At 37.1% G+C, this 23,249-nt stretch overlaps 1 protein-coding gene across 1 annotated transcript in view; it reads right to left on the bottom strand.

The window, feature by feature from the left end:
• The window catches only part of LOC117405705 (integrin beta-like protein 1), a 93,460-nt gene that overhangs the window by 47,809 nt on the left and 22,402 nt on the right, over positions 1-23,249 (bottom strand). Inside the window, exons 3-7 of the mRNA XM_034008995.3 lie at positions 12,335-12,481; positions 11,068-11,190; positions 10,109-10,249; positions 5,776-5,916; positions 4,612-4,758 (exon numbers count right to left, since the gene is read on the bottom strand). Coding sequence (XP_033864886.3) covers positions 4,612-4,758; positions 5,776-5,916; positions 10,109-10,249; positions 11,068-11,190; positions 12,335-12,481 — 699 coding nt within the window. The remainder of the gene's footprint in view (positions 1-4,611; positions 4,759-5,775; positions 5,917-10,108; positions 10,250-11,067; positions 11,191-12,334; positions 12,482-23,249) is intronic.

The following is a 23,249-nucleotide window of genomic DNA, read 5'->3' on the forward strand; positions in this document are numbered from 1 at the left end:
TGTAGTCCAAAAGAAAATCAACAATGGTATATAACCTCTTTATACACATTGTCCACTGTGAAATAAAACATCATTAAAAAGGTCATACACATCACCTCAAAGTCCTTTCCCAGGTTACACTTTGGTAGGCTAAGCCCATCGTACTTCAATAAACCAACATATTACTATTGCACCGAAAACCTCATTTCCAATTTACCTTTCTATTTTTAGCTGGAAACAGTCATATTTTGATAAATCAAAAGAGAAATGAATCATTTTCATCATCAGATTCGTTCTCGCTCCTCTTTTCTATTATTAATCTGCCAGAGTGCATGGAGACTGCCTTCTCAAAGAGATCTTAAGCCTGATCATAATTACATGTTTTATATGGAGAGAGAAAAATTCACTTTGTGGAAGAATGATAAGACTCAAAAGTGACCAGCAACTGATGAGATATGGTATACAATCAAAAGACCATTTTAGCTAGTGTAACATGGCCGCCACTCGCAGTAGTCCGTTGCCCCTTTAAAAATGACCCAGCACACAGAAAATTTAGTTTAAAGTGTGGATGTGCTATTTTTTAATAAACAAAAATAAACAAACAAAATCAACACTTAGCTCCTCCGGGTCACTGACTATACACTTTTCAGGAACCTTGTCTAAATAAGCTGTTTACTGACTAAAAACACACAGTTACATGTCAGTGACTCAGTGACTCAGTGACTCCGTGACACACCCCACACCCCACACCCCCACACCCCCGCTTCCTTTTATTCAGCCGTCCAGTGCAGACTGACTGCACTTCTTAAATACCCTGGCCCTGGTTCTAATTTACAATTGCTTTCAGGTGCAGGGGATAATTAACAATAAAATAATTAAACAAAAACGTGCATATGCACATGTTTTTGTTTTTGGCAGGGAGGAATTTAACCTTCTCCCTGCTTACACTAGTAAATAAGAATAAGCATTTAACAAACAATAATGTTGCCACTGAAGTTGGTTTCCAGGAACACATTAGGAGTGGAATTAGCTTAAAAGTGTAGGATCATTCACACTGGTGATTTTTCTTCTTCGTTTCCCATTATAGTTAACTAAATGTTCACACAGGACAAGGGGCGACGGTGGTGCGGAAATTTATGCTAGCTCCTGAAGCAAGCTTTTCAGTTGCCACCTTGTAATCAACCAATGAGAAGAGCAGAGAAAATATGGAGAAAATGATTGTTGAAGTGGCTAAACACCCAGATGATACTGAAAATGAAAAATATAAATATAACGGCGAGACAACATTTTAATATCTGAAATTCTGGGACTATTGTTTACAGTCAAAACCACGTTTCTTTTAAATAACTCCACATTTCTGAAATGATTTATTGATGTCCGATTTTAATCATAATTTGATACATAAATTCAATTTTAGAAACTAAACAAAACAACAAGGTCAAAAAGCTTAAAAATCGCTACGTACTTTGAGCTGACGGGTTTGTTAGGGGCCATTGGCGCCCACAGCCCTACACACGTTACGCACTGTGCGTACAATTGGTTTGCAAAATTTTGGCTTCATAAGTGTGGACTTGCATTAATCTTGTGCGATCAGTTGAAGCGAAACAGACATTTTAAGCTTGTAGGATTGTACTGTTTATTTAGTGGTAGTAATGAGCAAACAGAAGCAGATAAGTTTGGTTGAAGCCTTGAAAAATAGCAAAAATCTTTCTTCTGATGACCCACATGTCAGAGGGAAAATAATCAGTAAAAGCACTGAACTAACTGTCTGTTTCTGTCACTGTAACGGTGGTGAAGTTTTATGTGCCGAAAATACATTCTCAGTCTATATGAAAATGAATAATACATTTCCTGATCATTAACATATAATTGCCAAGTTGTGTTTTTATTACTAATGTTTTATATTTTTTAACTGCCTGTTTTGTCACAGCTTGTAAGATTTTATGTTTATACTCCATGCTTAGAGGGATAGTTGTAGTGATAGTGAGAGTAATGGTTAGAAATGGAACCAGCATAACAGATTTGTGAGCTAGTTTTTCCCCTAGTTTAAGCCTGTATTTCAAATAGGTTTATTTGTACCTTTTATTGTTGTTGTGGACTATTTGGCTGTCACTGTAGCTGCTGTTCTGTCTTGATGGCTGCGCTGTATTTATTCATTTTCAGAAACAGTAATGCAATTTGATTCAAGTTTTATAAATGTGGCAGTGAAACTGAGGAAAGACCAACAAAATGCAGCACTCCGATAGGCTGAAACACTTTCCAGCATGGTGATGCAGAGTCGTTATCGGCATGAGATGGGATGTCACTGTTGGTTCAGTTTTACGTACCATGTGAAATATTTCTGGGGGCACTCCTGTTTCGGGCTATTGCAATGGCAGGGGCAAAAATGAGGGTCGTTCAGGGAGGGGGTGCAGTACACGGAAGCCCAGGATACAAGGTATCTAAAGCACTAAAATGTATTTGATTTTCACATTCGTAGTTCTTTGGTGTGTGTGTATATATATATATATATATATATATATATATATATATATATATATATATATATATATATATATTAAAATTGCCAAATTGACTCTGTATAACTTTCCATGGCTTTGTAGTTTCTGAAGACTCTTTCGTGTGATGCACAGCATAATAGGCAAAAATAGGACCATGTTCTATTTTTTTTTTCATTGCTCGCGTTGGAATTTGTGTCGCAGTGACGTCGCTAGTCGTGTTGTCTTTGGTGTGAAGGGTGCTATTGGAGAGCATAGGTTTTATTGATTTTCTCACGTCGCTTTGTCGTGTCGCAACTCGTGTGTAAGGGCCAAGCTGCATGCACACTGGACGCGAGCAAATAATTTAGAAGTCACTGCAGTCAAAAGGGAGTATCCAAACCATCAGCGAGCGACGTCGCTTTGAGAAATTTTTGCATCGCTAAAATAGAACCGGTTTCTATTTTGTTTTTTGTCGCGCTACTGGAATGAAACTGACCAATCAGAAGCAAGGTTAACACCCTTGAAACACGTCACGCCTCAAAACAAGTTAATCGTTTTATATAGTTCCAGTAGTCGTGGCTTGCAGGTCGTGTATTTAGCAGCACCTAGACATTTAACCTTCAGATTATGCAAGTTGCATAAAAATAGGTTTATTAATAAGCAAAAATAAACCGTCCCATACATGCAGTCTATATATCCAGCATTTAAGTGAAAAATGCACATTTTTGCTGGCTTTTAAAAATGACACAAAAAAGGTCAGTATTCACACAACTTGAACATGTGACCTAATTTTAAGCTATGGCTTTTTTTTGGTTTGTTTGCTTTTATGATAAATAATGTTTTGTTCACTAAATTGTTCTGTGGCACAAATCTGTGACAAGAAGAATATCTTTACATATGCATAAAGAGATTCACCAAACAAACAAAAATACTGTATATATAAATGTTGTATATATAAATGTATAACAATAAAATAATTTTGTTGAAAATATCAGTTCAACTATAGTACTATTGTCCAACTGTCTCCTGTCTACTGGTACCAGGTAAAATCATGAATGAAACTTATCTATGGAGGTGTCCAAGCACCCTGAAGTGTTTGATCCTCCCATATTTCATGAAAAGCCAGTGTTTTATACATCGCCCTTGATAACATCCTTCCTGACTTTTTTTTAAATTATTTCTGTAGTTCACTACTATTTTTACTAAATAACTGGCTGTAAAAGGATATATTACACTTTAGTAGTAGGCTACTTGCTGTTAGCAGCCTATTGTGTGTTTCTTTGCTAAGCTCAGATCACTCATTTCATACACCTGCATATAGATGACAGAAAACAACTTTGAAAAACAAACCAGTGTTTTTATTTAGTAGATAATATGGGGGGCATTACAGCTATGGGCAAAAGTTTTGCATCACACCGTATAGAATTAATAATGATACATTGATATACTGAAATTACATATCGCTTTGTAGTTTTCCAAAAACTGAAAAATGTGACATTTCGAAATCTAACATGAAATACTGTACTACTGTTGTAGTTTCTGGTAGACTTGAGATACCATTTTGTAGTTTCTTAGATTGCATGATGTTAAATAGAATATCGAAATTATGTTTATAAGTTTTTTTCCTTAATTATGTCTGCATCCTAATATTCTATTCTAGGTGATGCAAAATAAACTACAGTACTGTACTATTCCATTTTTCTATATTGTAAGAAAAGTCAGTCGCGTAGTGCACACCGCTCCTGTGTGCCTGGGTGCAGATTAGCGGTATCGCACCGTCAAAATGCCCAGCGGTGCCGCGCCGTGCTTGTCTCAGGCCTTATTTTGTAGAATGTTTAAAATTATTTTTAGACGAGTTTCTATCGAATTATGTAGAGGGCAACATGCCTCGCCTCACGACATTGTACTGCCAGCTGACATTAAGATTTTGAATGTGTCGATCAGGTCAATTTTGTCCTGCTCCCACTGCTAAAATTTGCAGTCTTGCCGCGTGTGTTGCCCGAGTCAATATCCGTGCTGCGTTCAGTGCGAACACAAGAAATCCGCTTGCCGCCCACACCATGCCACACACACCATGTCCTGTGTGAATGAGCCCTAAGTCTGCAGGCTGATTTAAAATTGTAAAGAAATCAAGGAATATAAAATTAATTACCTCTTCCAGAGCAAGGCATATTTGAACTTCCCTGACATTTTTTTTTGCTCTCCTCCAAGGATAGACGGCAGGACAATGGATGCTCACACTTCTTCCCAGTCCAGCCTTCCTTACAGTCACACCTCCCACAGTTACACTGACCCTGACCTTCACAACACACATAGAGGGATAAAAATAGAGTTCAGTGAATTTCATGGGGCTTTGGAGTGGAGTGGAAGCAGACAACATATCAAGGTAATGTACTACTTCTTTTTAAAGCAAAAAGACACAATATTTAAGCACAGCGTGAGGAAAAAAAATAGGAATAAAAACAAATAAATAAAACAAAACAGTTTGGTTTAGCAGTCAGGTATCACCATCTACCTGGCTACAAATGCACAACAGCCTGAACATTGGGTAGAATCACAAAGCTTCACATGCATTGTTTGAAACATGTGTTTCTTGTCCAGTGTTGAAGGTTTCTGTTGCTTGTCACAATATGATGCATGCTTCTTTAGGGTTGATCTGCAATGACACTCTTGCACTATATTGCAGTTGTGCTTTTAGGGGTGGTTTACTGGAAACGCTACCATTACAGAACGTTTTGATGACAATGTAACCACTGCTTTTATGGAGGAGTCTGTTGCACTGGCACCCTTGTGAAGTCACAGAGATTGTTCTGCTCTTCCTGGATTGTTGCTGAATAATTGAACTGACTGTTTTGAAATCGATGGACTGGCAGCACAGATTTACTGTGCGTCTTCATGTGTGGGTCAAGGTATGTTTACTAGCCTAAACAAGAAGTTGAAAAATAAATACAAGAATATAGAATTAAAGAGACCCATTCAGAATCCACTAAATTTGATCTTCATCTATCGTTTCAGGAAAAAATAAACAATTAGAACCATGTTTTTTATGTGTGTTGTAGTAGTAATGTATTAGGTTACCTATCTAAGTTCCAAATTCAATCATATAAATGCAGGGCAAGATTTGCTGTTTCAGACAATTTTATAACCACATCTTGTGAAGCTACACAATGTTCCTTTGTGAAAACACCACCCAAGGTTTTCTTCATGCATAAGAAATAGCTGTAAGCCCTTCTCCACAGCACCTCCAAATGCCTATAGTAAAAATGACATTTAACATGTATTTCTATCAACAAAACTACCACATAGAATTATTTACCTGAGCAAAAATCATCTGCATATCTGTCATACGTTGAATGACAGTTTCTCTCGTCACATTCACAGGTATCACCATGAATATCTCCCCATTCACCTGTAGGATCCACATCATAACATGTACATTCACCACAGATGCAGGTTCCTTAAAGAAAAAAAAAGAAGCTATAAAGCCTTGTGTGTGAAATAAGAGGAATGCATAGGATCCTGGATTAAAGTCAGATGGAAAGCACCTCCAAAGCAAATCGTAAATGCCATGCTGGCAGAGGGCAGATGTTCTTGCCGAGAGGGAAGAGTGCCCTCAAGCGAGACGTCTACAGCACATTCTGCAGAACCAGGTGATCTTTGGAGGTCAACCATCCAAATGGTAGGAGGCACATACCACTTCATGACTGCCAGTTTCACCCCACTCATTAAAGCCTGAGTATTGGCAGTGATGCAATGGTAATCCATATTTCCCCCTTACCTTCCCCTAAAGTAATAGAACTTAGAAAACAAATTCAGCTGTCAGTGGATTCCAGATGTCAGTTGTGCTGCAAACAGGTCCTGAATTCTTAGAGGACATGTTTGAACAGACACATCAAGCCTTAAAGTGGTTGTGAATCAAACCTAATAAAATTCAACCTTGAACGTTAACAAATTCTAACCCAAAAGGTAGCTATTTATATGGATCCTGAAATTGCTTCTCTCAAGATACCATGTATATATATTGACTAGACTGTGGAGAAATGCAAGCTTTTTTAGAAAGGGGTTTTAAAACACTATGAACACCATTCCAAAAGTGTGGTATTTTATATTGGTGCATTTTTATCATTCGAAGCTAAGGTGTTGGCAAGATTTCAGTTGAAGCCTAAAACTGAAAAATCAAGTGGTTCATTTAAACATTTTTTTGAGCTCTTCAGAGTGAAGATGTGTTGTTCATTATTTAGTAATTCCTACATCTAGCGTGTTATTTTTCCCCTTTGTATTGGGGTTTTGTTCTAAATCTGGAACAATTTGGGATTGCAACCATTTGCCAACTGTTTACCACTGAACTTTGAAAAGAATGCCAATAAGTAACCACTAAAACAAAAAGAACTGAATTGACCCGTAAAAAGAGCTTCAAAAGAAAGTTTCAGTTAAATTAATACTGCAGTGTAATGGGGAACTGAACAGTTTAACCTTGCTTGCAAGGTCATGGATTCCCAGGATAACTTGTATCCTGGTGTAGGGAAAAATTGATAAAAACTGAAAAACAATATTAGTGAAAGTCAAAAATATGTTTATTGGTGTAATACAAGAATATAACTATTTGAAGAAAGCAGAGACAAATGCTCTGGGTCACAGCGGATGGAATCAGTGCAACAGACAATGGCTGCAATCACTTTTTAATAACATAGAACACTCCCCTATAATGAGACCCTCCCCACCTAAACCTGTGTACGTGGCCAGTCACCAAGCCTCTGTTATCTCTGAGATTCTCCCACCCCCCATGCAACCAAAACAGAGCAGAACAGAGACCCTTTCCACAAATGCCCATAAATGGTCATATTTGCTGAAACTGCATTCCAAAATACCCCACCTAAACTCTGTGCTCAATGTCTCTCCATTGAAAGTACCATACAAACAATATATTAAAATGGACTATCAAATTTCCTTACATGGGAGAATATCGATTTACAATCGCTTCAAAATGTCTGCTGAGTTAATTGCTCAGGTGAAGGAGGAGCATAGCGTGTCACAGACCTGCTGCCAGGCATAAGCAAGCAGGCTTACATACCTTTAAAAAAATGCATCAATGAAGCGAAAAGCTGAACCTCGAAGTTTTGTCGAGTTAGTCTTACCTGTTAGTTATTGTGTGTAGACCCCATTTGAATGTAAGCAGTATTTAAAGATAAAAATGTAATTACAAATTAACGGCTGAAAGCTAAAGCATTGAAAGAAAATAAAATATTTGTTGAAAAAGCAGTGAAACAGGGCAAAGCTGCAAAAAACAATGTGCCTAGAATAAATTAAAGACATGCATGGGCACCCTCACCCAAAAACAACATAGTCATGTAAGTGAGGAAGGCTGTGCTTACTACACGGCTCCAAAACTAGTGAAATAAGCATCTGGATTGAAAGGGGAGTAGTACTGCTTGGAGACTCAGTGCAAATATCTGGAAGTTGCTTTAATTTAGATATTTCTGTGCGTGGGTCTATTTTTATTGAGCAAAGTCATTTCCTTTCATATGCATGTATTGAAATTAGTTTCGTTGGTCTGTTTACTTTGTCGAAACTTTGTAATCGGTAGAGCAACTGAATTAAAGAGTAAGGGCATTATTCATAGGGTCATATGTAAAATACAAAGTCATTGTAACAGGCTATAATAAACCAGCAGAATAAACAAAAAATGTGAGGATGCTTTTTCTTTTTTTTGGGTGGGGGTGGCGGGAGGCGGGAGGCGGGCCTGGTCTTTCAGTCAGTAATAGAACTGTCCGTTACATGGAAAAAATATATATATTACCCCTATAAATATGAAAGAGAGACTGGATTTTGCAATAATGTACAGGGTAGTGTGATTTAGCTAGTTAGAAATGAAGGCGCTGTCCACACTATGCTTTTAAACCATATTAGTTGCCTTTAAACTGGCTTAAAACTAAAGTGCTAAATACGGTTAGCGTTGTCTACACAACACAGTGTTTAATACCGTACTCGAGACCACCTCAGAGGGTAGTCTCGAGTCCGGTTCAAAATGAGATCGCATCGGTTAGTGCAGTTTGTTAGAAGTGTGGACGCTGCAATACCAAAATACATTTTTTGTGTATCCTCCAATATCCCAAAATGCTTTCTGATATGTTTTGGCACATGGACATTACAATACAGTACTCAGAACAGGTGCCTGAAGTTGAGAACGATTATCAGTAGTGCTGTCATTTTTAGGCTTTTGTTGTAAAATGGTCGATCGTGGAGTGACTTGGTCTTATTTATGGCATGTTGACGGAGCCTATGCAAAGCTTGTCTATGGCAAGACCGTTGCTGCCTTCTCCATCGCTGATACCTCGTGTTTAAGAAACAAACCCATAAAGTTCATGCTATGTCTTCCATGGACACGGGCTCCATATTTGCAAGGCTGTAAACAGACAGTGCCTGATGGGATACTATCGTATTAAGTCCCACAGTCCATTGCACTGCTAGGAACTGTAATCAGACTATTTTAATAAATTAATTAATTAAAACATTTTTTCGTACAGTTCTCGAGTTTGGTTATGTAGTGTGGACAGGGCCTAAAATGGATTTTATAGGGTACTCTCTTTATTAACAACAACTCCTCTTGCAGCTGTGCATTTATTGAAAATCTGTATTCTGCTATTAACACAATGCTGCTTTCCAAATCCCGCTTTTCCCCAAGTCTCTTCAGGCACCATTAATTTGCAAGAGGGTAAACTTATGTTACAAATAGTGCTGCAATATCTGTCAAACTGCACCCCTACAAATGCATACTTTTTCTGCAATATATCTTTGACTACAGCTTTCTTTGTGCAGAGCTATTATTTGAGCTCTTGTTACACTGGTTAATTCACAGTTCTTTAAGGTAATCAGAGTGGAACATTTCCATTTTACACCCATTGGGCTTGCCACAGGGCTTTGTGACTAAAGGTACAAAAGCAGGCTGCAGATATGGCTTGTAAATCCTTAAACATATATAAAATTTAAATAATTAATTGTCTTTAAAATGGCTGTCCTTTACCAAAATATGAATACGCACATATAAACATATAATACACGCATATGCAATTTGAAAGACCACACTTTAGTAAACAACATTGGTCCTGTGCCAATCCAAGCAGTCAATTTGCTTATGATAGATGTTTCTGAATGCTCCCAGGACAATTTCATGTTTCCATTATAGGAGGCATTTCCAGTGATGATAAATTTCAGAGGAGATCTACCAGACCAGCACTGTCTTTCTATTTTTCAGCACGCGGTAATACTTTTGAACTGAAGCCAAAGGAATAACGTTCTCATTTGTAACTGTCAGCTAGGGTAACCCAAGCCAATATAGGCTGAAATTACATTGCTCCAGTAAAAACCCAACTGTATAAATGGGTAATTGTATGTAAAAATAATGTGATATCTTGTAACAATTGTAAGTCGCCCTGGATAAGGGCATCTGCTAAGAAATAAATAATAATAATAATAATAATAATAATAATGACAGAGGTGGTACAAGAAAGCAATTCTTGCTTGAAAAGAAAAGCAGCATGCTAAAATTAAATTATACATAGATACATTTGTGATAAAATATCATTCATTTAGCATCAAGTTCTTCTTCTTGACAACTTGCATCTGCATTTAAAGTGGTTTTTAAGACAGACCTCGGTTGCTACAGATCTTGCCATCTGGAGACGTGCATCTCTTTTTGCTCTCCCATGGGCTGATGTCACACTGGAATTCACATTTATCTCCATGCCAACCAGCCATGCAGTAGCAGTTTCCACAGTAACACTTTCCATGGCCTGAAACCAGAACAGATTCACAGGAAGAAAAGATGACAACCATTTTGAACTGACATGGCTTTTCAGTGCAGTTATTAGTCCCTGCCCTCTCATCATGAATCAGAATTATACCCATTCTATTGTTAAGGTTAAACACTGTTTTTCTAATTATTACCCAAAACAACTCATGCACATATATGCAGCATATTTAATTATTAGGACAGTACAGACTTTAAAATAACCAGACATTTTTTTTTTTTTAAATTCAAATGAGTCTTATCAGGTTTCCCTGCTTAATTAGAACTGAAAATTGGTGAAGTGAATAATCCGAGGGGAGGGGTTAAGAACTCAAATGCTTTAAGCTTTTTAAAGTCTCATTTTGAATCCCAGGCCACAGAACTGCACAAGTACATTAACTTTCCTTTGCTTGACTTCACCAACATTGCATGCAAAATAAAACTATGCAATGGTAACCAGGAAGGAAGTTAAATTGTTACAAATGCCGACCTCCCAACATAAATGGTGTGTTCTAATTAAGGAACTTATTACTGGTCTTTATCTAATATATTTTATTACAGAATGCTGTTAATTAAATATTCAAATCAGGGCATTAGCACTGCCCACATATGCACCATTTTACAGACACCATTTACTGTATGAGCAACGTTGAGCTCCCTCTGGTTAGTTTGTTGGGATGGACATCACCAACCCTCGTCTGAGAGTTTACTGAAGTCAGACACTGGCTGGGGAGGATGTATAACTCAGAGTAGTATTCTTGTGCACAATTTGTGTGTATTTGGGGAATTCATTAAATATTTATTAATTTAATAAAGACATACCACCACATATCTCTCCAGTTTCATCGTCTACACATTCTGTGTCATCACATTCACAGAATTGACCATAAATCATCCCATTTTCCTGTGTGCTTCCACACATGCAGCTCCCACAGTGGCATGTACCTGTGGATCAGAGGTTTCAGTGCAAATGAGAAGGGATACATTTAATCATTCTCAAGTTATGTTCAGGGTAGCCTGCTCATCCTCAATAAATCTCTGCTGTCGTCCATGCTAGAGGCTATTTAGCCAATTCCCTGCTCTTTGACATTGTGCTGTGGGATATTTACTATCTGAAAGCAGACAGGACCTCCAATTTACATCTTACTTAAAGGATGATATATCCAACAACAGAGCACCAGTGTACATCAAGGTTATCTGTAGGCAAGATTTAAAACCGAGATTCTCTGGTCTCCAACGCCAGTGTGCTGTCTAATAGAAAACACCAATGTGTGGTTTTGCATTATCTGCCTAATAGGAGTTCCATAAACAAAACATAATGCAGTACTTTAACAATGACACACTTTTCACAGATGACATCCTTCAAATGGGTTAGGAAGATTTTCTTTACAAAAAAACATTTACAAAACGGGAAGTGCCATAATAGGGAACTGCAGAGAAAAAAAATGCATTTAACTGCAGCTTTCCCCATTAGGCATTCACTTTTTCACCTCCAATACAACCTTTTACCTTATTTGTAACCAACTGCCTAATTAATACCTCTGCAGTGACTTAAACCCTGTGCTTAGCCATAAGAATGTACTGTAGGAAAATATATGTTTCAGTTCAACTAAAAGCTGAATTGACACTGTCCTGTTCTTCCCTTTAACAATGTTAAATATAGTGCAATAGTCATAATGAATAATAATGAATGAGAAGCACAAAAAGTATATTTTCAGATTATTATGTATTTCCTGTTTACTATCCATCTATTCCATAAAAAAATGTAATTTTTCAACCACTTGGCCTGCTTCCTAAAAGCTTCTGAAGTGAAGAGTTCTGAAAAATGATTTTATACAGAGTTTTTCCATTTACTAACTTACAGTTGCCACAGTTGTAGAGGAAGCAGAAATGAGTTGCATTTCTTAATGGCAATTCCTAAAACCACCTACGTTCAACATCTCAGCCTTTTCAAAAGCAGCCACCGTGGCTGAAATTGGGTTAATACGCCTGATAGTGAATGAAACATTCTGAACATGTAGATGGCATGAAGTTCCACAGTCTTTGTCATTTAGAAATGTAAACCCTGTTAACATTGTTTTCCTATTACCTGCATTGGAACAAATCACTCCTTGGGGGTTCCGGCACAACTCGTTGCTTTTTTTTTTGGAAAGGTTACAGACCTTCTGATACTGGCATGCGTCCCCAAACCAGCCTTTGTCACAAACACATTGTCCACAGTCGCACTTTCCATGGTCTAGAAGGGAAAATGGAACAAGGTTTACAATGCAACTATAAAACCACAAGAAAGAGTGTGAATCCTATTTCCTCTTATAAACAGCATTTTTGTAAAGATTTCAAATTCCAGGTAATGTTTCCAGAAACTATGAAGCATTTTCTTCAAACGACCAGACATATGTATTTACAGAGAAAGTGTAAACACAATAGAGCTGCTTTTCATTATTTTCACCACTAGAAAAGGCTTTTTCCATCTTCATAGCAGCTATATTCTACAAAGAAATGTATGAAGGACAATGGCAGGTCACCAAGTATGTCAGAAATGTTCAATATATTACAACAGAACACTTGTGGTGCAATATTCTCCCTTGATTGCTTCAATACAAAGACTGATATCAAATAGTTCAAGCTTTTGGGTGGAAGAGTTAAACAGAAAAAAAGCATCTGAAAAATGTTTCAGTTCACAAATAAGAGGCTTCTTCTCATCAGTAGAGTCTTTAATTACAATTCATTTTGAAGTAAATGAATGCAAAATGCACCAACTGAAAAGGTCATCGTGCTTTTGTGAAATATTGATGCTGCTTCAGCTGTTGAATGCTTAAACACAATAATACACATGAATTAGTCCAGTATGTTACAAGACACATGCTACATTGTAATTACTAAGTAAATGTTAAGAAATTACTGTAATCATTGGGTAATTACTGGTATTGTTGTATCATCAGCAATTGACATTGGGGTTACATTTATTACATGCAAAGTGAATTACAAATATATATATATATATATATATATATATATATATATATATATATATATATATATATGGGAAATGTTCACAAAGCTTTGACTCTTGAGTTTTTAAAATATTTTCTTTATGTATACCTATGCTCCTTTAACAACAGTTTAGAACATGTTTGATTTATGTGCATGTAAACCTTTTTTAAATAACTCACGAGTGAATAGGGACAGACAGTTGCCTTTTTTATTGATTATACAACAACCAGACACTCCTCTCCCATTGTTTTATATGGAGGTCAGCTGTTCGGTTATTACTCAATAATGGAGTGGCAAATTAAGCATGGATAAGAAGACACTAATTAATGAAACCTGTTCTAAAACCACTGTTTACAGATGAAATTTATATTTATTTATTTTTTTATTTAAAAGAAACCAGTTTAAGATTAGACTTTGAGATTAAGGGCTAGATGCTCAATACTCTTTACTTCAAATCATGAGCCTATTTGTTTCCTGAAAGGAATAAATACCATTTACAGTTCTAAAAAAATAATAATAATTACACACACACACACACACCAAAAACTTTAGACTACTTACAATTAAATGTTTGAGTTGTTTTTCTGTTGAAAATGACAAATTTGGAGTAAATAGCTCTGAGAATCTAAACTTAATATGCAATACACTGAATGCAGAGCCTCTGAGTTACCATGTGACCAAAGTTTAACAAGCTAAAATGCTTTTGATGCCTTAAAATGAATGATTAATAGGCAAAAATTGCTTTAATTCAACATAATCAAGTCAGCTGCAGCAATCTAGCAGTGGCCTCCAATTAGTGTGTTTACGAGCTGATTATCTACTATGACAACAATGAACAATGTCAAAGTTAATTAAATACCTCTAGTAAGGAGCTTAACAAACATTCAAACTTGTCTAGAAAAATAATGCAATGAAATGTGTGAAAAAAATTAACAGTCCTTTGAAGGGAAGGAAATCTACAGTAAGCTGCACCACTATCTCTCCCATCCAAACACTGTCTCTCAACCTCGAAGGTCTGGGTTAAATTGATCTGACCTGAACCGACTGAAAAAAATTAATATGTGTGCGCGTGTGTGTGGAGTTCTGCTGGACTTAATATTGTTTTTATTGCACATATATTATTGGATGTGTTAATAAAAGTACACAAACAATCTGTCCCTTTTGTAATTTTCAACAGTTGGTCTCAAATCAAATGCATGTGTGCGGTTAATGCAGGTTGCTCAATGTGGATCAAGCTGTGCTTAATTGCGCATAAATATTCATTGCAGGTGACAATCACATCCAGTACTGTACTTGAAATTCTAATGAAAAAGAAAATCATCATGGATTTATTTGAAAATAAGACAGTTATGATAAAAGATGCAGACACAGTAATAACACCTTAAGGCTTAAATCAGGGTTTTACAAGGCTGGGGTATGCTTAAGCAGGAATTAACCATAAACAAGATCATAGATTCATAAGCCATTCTGATACTGAATTCTTAGGTGGTCAAGAGGTCCAGTAAGTATACAAAAGGCTGCTTAGGTGACCTTTTTTGTTTTTTGAAAGTAAACTGAATGTATTTGGTCTTGAATTGAAACATATTGAAGATATGTCGCTTATGTGTAGCATCTTGATTTCAGAAAGGAGACATCCACAAGATTTGAAATGAACAATTGTTTATTGCATTTGACAAATGACCATGCCCATAATGAAACGTAATATAATTTGGCCCGTAGCTTTGTCCGTTGGAGCTCGATAGCCGCCCCTATACGCTGGCCGAACTATTAATGTATATTAATTGCCAGCGGGCAGGATAAGTGGGACTCTGGGCCACCATCCCCCTAGACAGGGCGCGCTGCAAGGTGAAGGCAGGGGAGGAGGAGGAGGAAGATCAAACAAAGAAACGACAAGGAGACGTAGACGAGTGGGCTATTTATAGGAACCGTGTGATTACGTATGTGATTAGTGGGTGGATTCCCCTTTCAGAAACACAACATAGTTTCCAAAGAAAGGTTGACTTTTATCCTTCCCTTCACTAATGTGAATTCAAATACCAGGAAGCCCTTTCAGGGAATGCTTAAAGTAATTAACTCTGAACACATGAAGAAAACCATTTGTGCAAGGGCGGAATTGGGGATTAGAAGCTGTCTGAATAGATTGCCCAAAAAAGAAAAATGTGTTTAGTTTTATTTTAGAATAAAAAGGTTCCATTTATTGGGTTTTCCTCTATTGGTCATCCATAACTATAAAGTGCTTCCACCAGTCAGTAAATCTTATAGCTTCAGAACTGTTGTATGTATTTTATTAATGTGGTTCACTGCCGTTTATGAAATCCATTGAATTGTCTTCATGTTTTGTGATATCATTTAAATGTACATCACTATAAAAATAAACATGAAATGCTTCTTTAAGGAAAAACACATTTTATCACATGTTCGTCATTGTGGCAAAGTGGCTGAATGGAAACAGGTGCAGGAGTGATGCAGTGCGGTAATGAAACAGACAGAGCCTTGTAATCTGGTTTGGAAAGTGCTTTTTATTTATATTCCAGGTCTGGTGACCAAACAATAATCCCCCGGCAATACACACCAATGTGTACTGCACGGGGTAAATAACAGGGGAAATGCAGTCCCAAATAATAAACAATAGCCACCCCACAATAATACAGACACGGTCACCAGTCCTGGGTGCGTGGTGGGTGATACAAGTTTATATTTGTGACAATGGTGAAGTGCTGTTCCCGGGTTAGTGCTGGCCCTTGGCGACAGCTTCGGAACTGTGGTAGCTGTCTAGTAACGTACAAGACAATTACAAACAAATAAAACACACTCACAATACACTTTTAGTTTACTGGTCTCTCACAGTCCTTCTCGGTTCTTAGTATTTCAAACCAATGTGAAGGAACAGAATGCGATTCTCCACCCACTTTTATGCCGTCACACATGACCCCTTGGTAAACGAGTGCAACCGCCTCTCCAATCTGCGGCTGCCATGTCGTTTCCCTTCCGGGTCAATTCGTTATTGCAACGGAGTCTCACCCCCTTCCTAGCTGGCCGACTTCCCTTGAACCCTGGGAAACAACTGTCAGGCCAGCCCATCCAGGGAACTGTTCTCGCTGCTTAGCGCCCTCACAGGTCGGGAGGGAGATTTACCACCAAGAATCATTGTATTTCTGTCACAGTCATACATTTAAAAAAAAAAAAACCTTCATCCCAAGAAAATACCATATGTTGCTTAACATGGTGAATAAAGACCAACAGAGTTTTTTTTTTTGTAGAAATAAACCTGGATCTTGATATAATAAACTCAAATAAACGAAACATATTGTTCCATCTTAACAGTGATGCCAAAAACACTTGTATCTCAGATATTGCTCTCTGTAATAATCCCACTAAAGCTGACGGAAGCCCATTACATTCAGTGGCCATATGTCAACAGACAACAATTGAATCTTGATTTTTTTTTTCAAAAATGCATGCTGATGTATTTTTAAAGATAACAGTAGCAGATATAAAATGCAATTATGGTTTAGTATCTTGTCTGTTTCAAAAGGAGTTCCAGTACAAAAGCAATTACTGCTTGAATAGAGCTGCAAACATATCTTTAAATACTCAGAACATTGGAGGGTGTAATTACCATAAGAACACTTTGTCCGTCCGCCCTTCCCCCCTTTTAAGATATTTACATATATATAACCCTTTCCCTCCAGCATTCTAAATACTCTCTCTCTCTGGAAAAAATGCACCTACAATCTACCTGTACCTAAACTGTGTTGTTTTAACTTATAAAACACCCCGATACAAAAAAAAAAAAAAGAAATCGGTGGATAGCCAATAAACACCAGAAAAACTGTGGAAATGGTTACTCAATTCGCATTGACTTTACCCTTTTCCCACTAAAAATAAAACCTACTACAAAAATAATAATAAATACATTTCCCAGTGCTGCTGGGCAATGTCCCGCCTTCCTGACTTGTATCTAGCATTTATTTGTTCTGAATACTTTAAACCCACCCCAACTACTGAGTGACAGCACATTCCTACATTTCTATTGGAGACTCCGCTTACGAGATTTAGAACAAGATTACAATCAGGAATGGAGGCTTGTTCGCGGGATTTAAAGCTGTATTACAGTTAAGATACGGATGATTTAAAACAGAATTTTGGCGAAATGTAAAAAAATGCCTACACACAAAACCCCCAGAAGAATGTGCCCATGACCATAGAGATTTCGTTGTTGAAGACATCAAAGGAAAGAAGGTACAACTTAAGTATGGAAGCACTGTCAAGTCACTACTATACATATTGACAGAAAAAAAAATGCTCAAGCATTTTCTAAAAGTAACTGAAAATACTAAATGTCATACAGTATATCAAAAACAAAAGCTCAGAAAAAACAATTTACATAAAACTCGAAAATAGCTAAAAAATAAGAACCGAAAAAGTTAATAAAAACAGAAGTACTAATTATACTGTCTTGCATCAGCAGTTAATGACGATATTGATATTGCGATAGTGCCCGTTGATGATGGCTCTACCGTGTGATAGTTGACCACAACGGGAGTTATGCGTCCCAAGCCAAAGACGAGAGCACTAACAAAACTATCACTATTGGAAAATGATTTATCATTGTTTTCTTAATAAAAAAAAAAACACAACAAAACCTCATAACCTAGATTTATCTTGAACTGATTCGTCGGATACCTTTCCGCTGAGTAAAGACGTTCTAAGAAAATAGTCCCGAACAAGGATGACATACATATTCGTTTTTATTTAGTAAATCGATTTTTATTTTTTTGTTAACTTGTTAGCGTTGTAAACCCTTATTTATAATCTGGGCATTGCCTGAGAAAGGAATACAGCAATTGCTGAACAGTCTGTGTACGATGGAGTCTGAAAGCTGTTTGTTATTGGAGCGTCATTTGAGCTGACAGGGAGTGGATTGGCTGGTGCGATAGTGACAGTAACAGGATTCCCTGCTTGATTGGTTGGTTTTGAGTCTTGTTTGGAGGATCCAGTCGAGGATAGTACTGTAGACTAGTTGTATTTTTTCTGAGCATTTGCTGTCCAATAGTTGCGAATTGAACTTTCATTACGGTGTCCTGTTACATTACAGACGTGATTTTTCTTGTCTCCAGACCAACGTCAGTTTCAAATTCAGTATCAAAATACTTTTCAGCTAAACAATTCTTAAAAACAGATACTGACCATTTGGTTTGTGTCTTGTTCTTAGTTAATTTCTTTGCAGTTCTAGGTTCTCAAGCTCATTCTCTGATATGATATGCATTGCTGTATTATTACTTTTAGTACTGTACTTAGGTTTTGTAGTCGGTTTTTAACAGCAGTAGCTGGATCGGGTGTTGTAGGTAAGGTTGGTAAATTTACCCACTCCGGTATTGATACTTGCCCACAGAAATCAACATTTACATAAATACACAGAGTTTAGGTAGTTTATCATGTTGTCAGTTTAGCTGTAAGCAGGAATGTAATTTTAAAAGCAGATGGTATACACGCGGATTGATTTTAAATTTTGTCCTGTTTCACACTACCATTTTTATACCGGTATCATTGCGGAACCGTACCAAAATATTTGTCCAGGCGAGTTCTTATCGGTTTCATACCGGTACTGTTTCGATACGACTTGGAACAGTTTAAGTGTGGACAGGTAAACCGACACAGTATCGATACAGTTAAGTCAATACTCTGAAGCATGTGTACGTCTTGCTTTACAGTATAAATACTTAAATGTAAACAGCTTTACATTTAACGGTGAGCAGTACCTTTATCATGGCTACACCAAAAAAAACGCCCAAATAAGTGACAAAATAATCTCCACAAAATGAGTGATGATGACTGCGAGGTAAAGCGTACTGCAGAGCAGTGCCACTCTAAAATAAAATCCTTTGTGAGGGAATATAAAAAAAGCAAAAACCACACACACACATGCATTCCCAAAGCCATGATGCAAGCCTGTTGTCTTCGCAACCTCATGCTTAAAGACAGCTAATTGTTTTTGTCTTTGTTTGTCTCATCCTTTTGCATTCTGGTCGTCTCTTAATGATTGAACAGCAAAACAAAATACTGTACACGGACAGGACGGCAAAACATGCTGCATTACATAACAATGGATCCATTTCCAACAGATGTGACAGCAGTCGTCATGGAAACGAGTTCAGAACCCGAACACTGTCGATTTAAACACGCTTGAATGTGGACAGGTATATCGGAACTGTATCGGTACTGCACCGGTACTGAAAAGTGAGTTAGGACAGAAAGTGGTTTTGTATTGGTATATTCTATACTGTAACAAATTGTACTAGTATCGTACCGATACAAGTGTGAACAGGGCTTTTGATTCACAGTTGGGGCCGAGACGTTCCAGCCGGCATTTACCGTCTATTAGAGCCCGCTAGAGCTGGAATCCGATTGGCTGACGGTACTGAATCATTTTATAAAAATAAATTTAATAAATCATTTAATTCAGACTAATTACAAGACCCTAAATCAAAAGCAGTGTTTATATTTGGTTTGGTAGATTTTTCCTTTCTTTGAGAATATAGCTAAAAATGTATAGGATTCAATGAAGTGTTTGTAACCAGTTTATTATTTTAAATGGGGGTGCTATTACTACATGGGTCAAAGGTTGTTGAAAAGTAATAGGCACTACCATCATATTGAATTTCCAAAGTCACTTTAGCCAATGTAAATACTGTTAGGCTGCATCAGTCAAGTACACATCATTGCTGCCTACTCAAATGATTCCCAATTCCCCTAATTCCCAATTCCCCTAATTCTTGCACTGCCTAGTCACGGTACAAAGAGTGCTGGCAGACCTATTAATCTTGACTTTAATAGATCTTGTGTCGGAGGGTTGGTGCTAAGTCCATTGACAAACTTTGTTGTACCCTTACAGTCTTTAGAGAAATACTTTATATAAGTAAATAAAGCCACAGTCATAGAATACAACTGACTGATCATTATTCACACTAGTTTTTGTGTCAAAGAAGAATCATACTACATCCTTTAAACATGTATGCAATGCATAACAAATGTAAATATATTGGGCTTACACTGTTTTTTTTTGGTTTTGTTTTTTTAGAATAATCTTACATCATCCATCATTTTATTATTGTCTCCATTCAAAATGTTTCTCCATCACTTGTTCGTGATCCATTGCTCAGGAGAATATTGAGTGTGTTTGGGAAACATGTCAAGATAGATCAATAACAGTTGCACTTTACTGGAAAGAAATCTTGAAGTCATAACTCTTACAGGGAAGCTGCCCCTGCCTTATGGTACAGTATAGTATTATTATAAAGCTTTTGTAAAAGGTAATCTTGAAACATTCTGAAAGCTTAGTGCCTTCTTTCATTTGCACTAGGCAATTTGCCCCTAGATATGAATAACCTATTACCTGATTATAATTCTATCTAAAACGTCCGAGAATAGTATACAGGAGAAGCTTTCATGATGAAACCTCAGGAAGATGCCATGGTGTCTCTGTCAGTGACAGTGGGAGATCTGAATAATGCCTCTCTCTGCAGCTGGAAAAATACAGCAAATGTAATATCTGTCCTGGCTATTGCTACTTTTTAAATTTTTATATCCCATCAGTGCCAGACAAGTATATTGTTTAACTTACAAAGGATTTTCTCTCAAAAGGTATTTTAAATCCATTTTAACCTGTACCAGTAACATTTGGAGAGTAAGATGTATTACATTAAGCAAACGCAATGATAAATAAATAAATTAAAACCTTTTCAGCTGAATTCATGTTAATGCATTAGCAAAAAATTTCTAATAATGGCTTTTTCCTTGACATGTGACCATTGAGACCTTCACCATGCAATACTCAACCTATGGTTGAAATGGAAACCCCAGTCCCACTTGCAGCCAATTCACCTCTTTGGCAGTCAAATTGGGATTGTTAACCTTCCTCACAATTCTTCTATTTGTTCTTGATGAAAGAACCTTCTTTCTGGGCAGGGCAGCAGTGTGGAGTAGTGGTTAGGGCTCTGGACTTGACCAGACTGGTCGTGGGTTCAATCCCAGGTGGGGGACACTGCTGCTGTACCCTTGAGCAAGGTACTTTACCTAGATTGCTCCAGTAAAAACCCAGCTGTATAAATGGGTAATTGTATGTAAAAATAATGTGATATCTTGTAACAATTGTAAGTCGCCCTGGCTAAGGGCATCTGCTAAGAAATAAATAAATAATAATAATAGTAATGATTTTGCTCGATTCCCTAAATAAGCATTGTTCAAAGCATAGTTCCCACAGCCCACTGAATATCCTTTTTAAAGCTATTTCTTGGATCAAACATGCATTGACAGCTAAATACCTTGAAACATTAATTTGACATCTTTCATCTTGTTAGTGGAACTACACAAAGCATCACAAGTGTTCTTTCCAGCTCAGAGACTATAATGCATACCACCACGGGGGAATCTTTTAAAATGTGCTGCAATAGGCTACAAATTGTGTCAAAGAGTTATACATCACAACTAGAGGCTCAGAGGAAGTATTAATATATGTCCACCGTATTTAACTTAATGAATGGCACAGCAGTGGCACATTTACAGTTTTGATCAGGGATTTGTGCTGTACTGAAGAGTAGGCCTAGGTGGTAAAGTGGTCCAATTGTCAGAATGGCCAGCCACATCCCACCACTCATTCAATGAAAGTCACAGACAGTTGTTATATGTTTTAGTGTCTTTTGACACTTATTTGTGGCAGAATAGGAAACAAAACAGAAAACAAAACCTAGCTCCCTCCGAGCTCTGACTGAACTTAATATTGTTCCTCTAACGGTCTCAGGAAAGTATATGCCTTTTGTCCCATAGTTCAAACAAAACAATCTTTTATTTATAATCCAAAATTGTAAACCTAGTCCAAAATACATACTTCTTAATACGAATGGTCAGTATTGTAAAGCACATTTAAAGGAAACCTTCACAAAGTGTTTGTCTCCTGTATTCCTCTTCCTACCAATAAAACACCCTGTCCTTCTATCCCTTCCTGGGTTAGCAGTAATTGGCTTCACCTGTGCTCTATAGTCTGGCTGACTGGCAGCCATCTTGACTCCAGGAGAGTGCCCAGTAGTTACCTTTGAGCCAAGATGGCTGTCAGTTATATAAGCACCCCAGGGCTTAGAGAAGCTTGGACTTCCAGCCCGGGATGTACACTGCGTCACAGCCTAGAACTTTCTCACTTCCAAGTTCTGTGTGAATCATCAATATAAAACAAAAATAAATTCAGTATAAGTACTGCTGTTCACGTGATACATTTAAGAAGAATGTTCTCAAGTTTTCATGTGTTGCCATACAGGCAAGTATGAGAATCCCTTACTTTAATGTAATCATTGTACCCAACAGTGTGATGGTTTTGTAATTTGGACCGCTGCTAACTAAGGAACACGTTGACAGCACCAAAATTATTTAGCTTGTATTTGATACAGCAGATCCACTAAGACAATCACATAACCTTAAATAAAGGTCGAGCAAGATCCAACAAAAAAAAAATCAGCCTATTTTCTAACAATAAATTGCTATTAGCCCCCTAATGATTTTGAGTATTACTGTTTCTTTGAAAACAGTACAGAACATGTGCAGTATCCAATCCACAGTGCACTAGCTATTTATTTGTAACATTTGCTAGACATTATTGTTTATTTTTCCTGAGGTTAAATCACTTATGAATACCAAACTAGTGCAAACCACCTGGAGGGCCTTCCTTCCCTGACAACATAACTAATGGACTAAAGCACAGTATCATCCATCCATTTCAAAATATTACAATGTGGAAGAAGAAAAAAACAAGAAAATGTTGGAACATGCTTGCGAAAATAGACTTTCTATATCATGAACTGTTAATTGTGTGTTGTTGTTTTTTTTTACTTCTTGTCGCCAAAAAACAGAAACCCGTATTGCAATTTGTCAGGACAAACCTAAAGGTCACAACCACAAGGAGAAATATAAATTTCAAAGAACTACAAGGTATACACCTAGAGTTTCATAGCTAAAGGCAT

Source organism: Acipenser ruthenus, chromosome 9 (genome assembly GCF_902713425.1).
Source record: "Acipenser ruthenus chromosome 9, fAciRut3.2 maternal haplotype, whole genome shotgun sequence".
NCBI classification, from domain to species: domain Eukaryota; kingdom Metazoa; phylum Chordata; class Actinopteri; order Acipenseriformes; family Acipenseridae; genus Acipenser; species Acipenser ruthenus.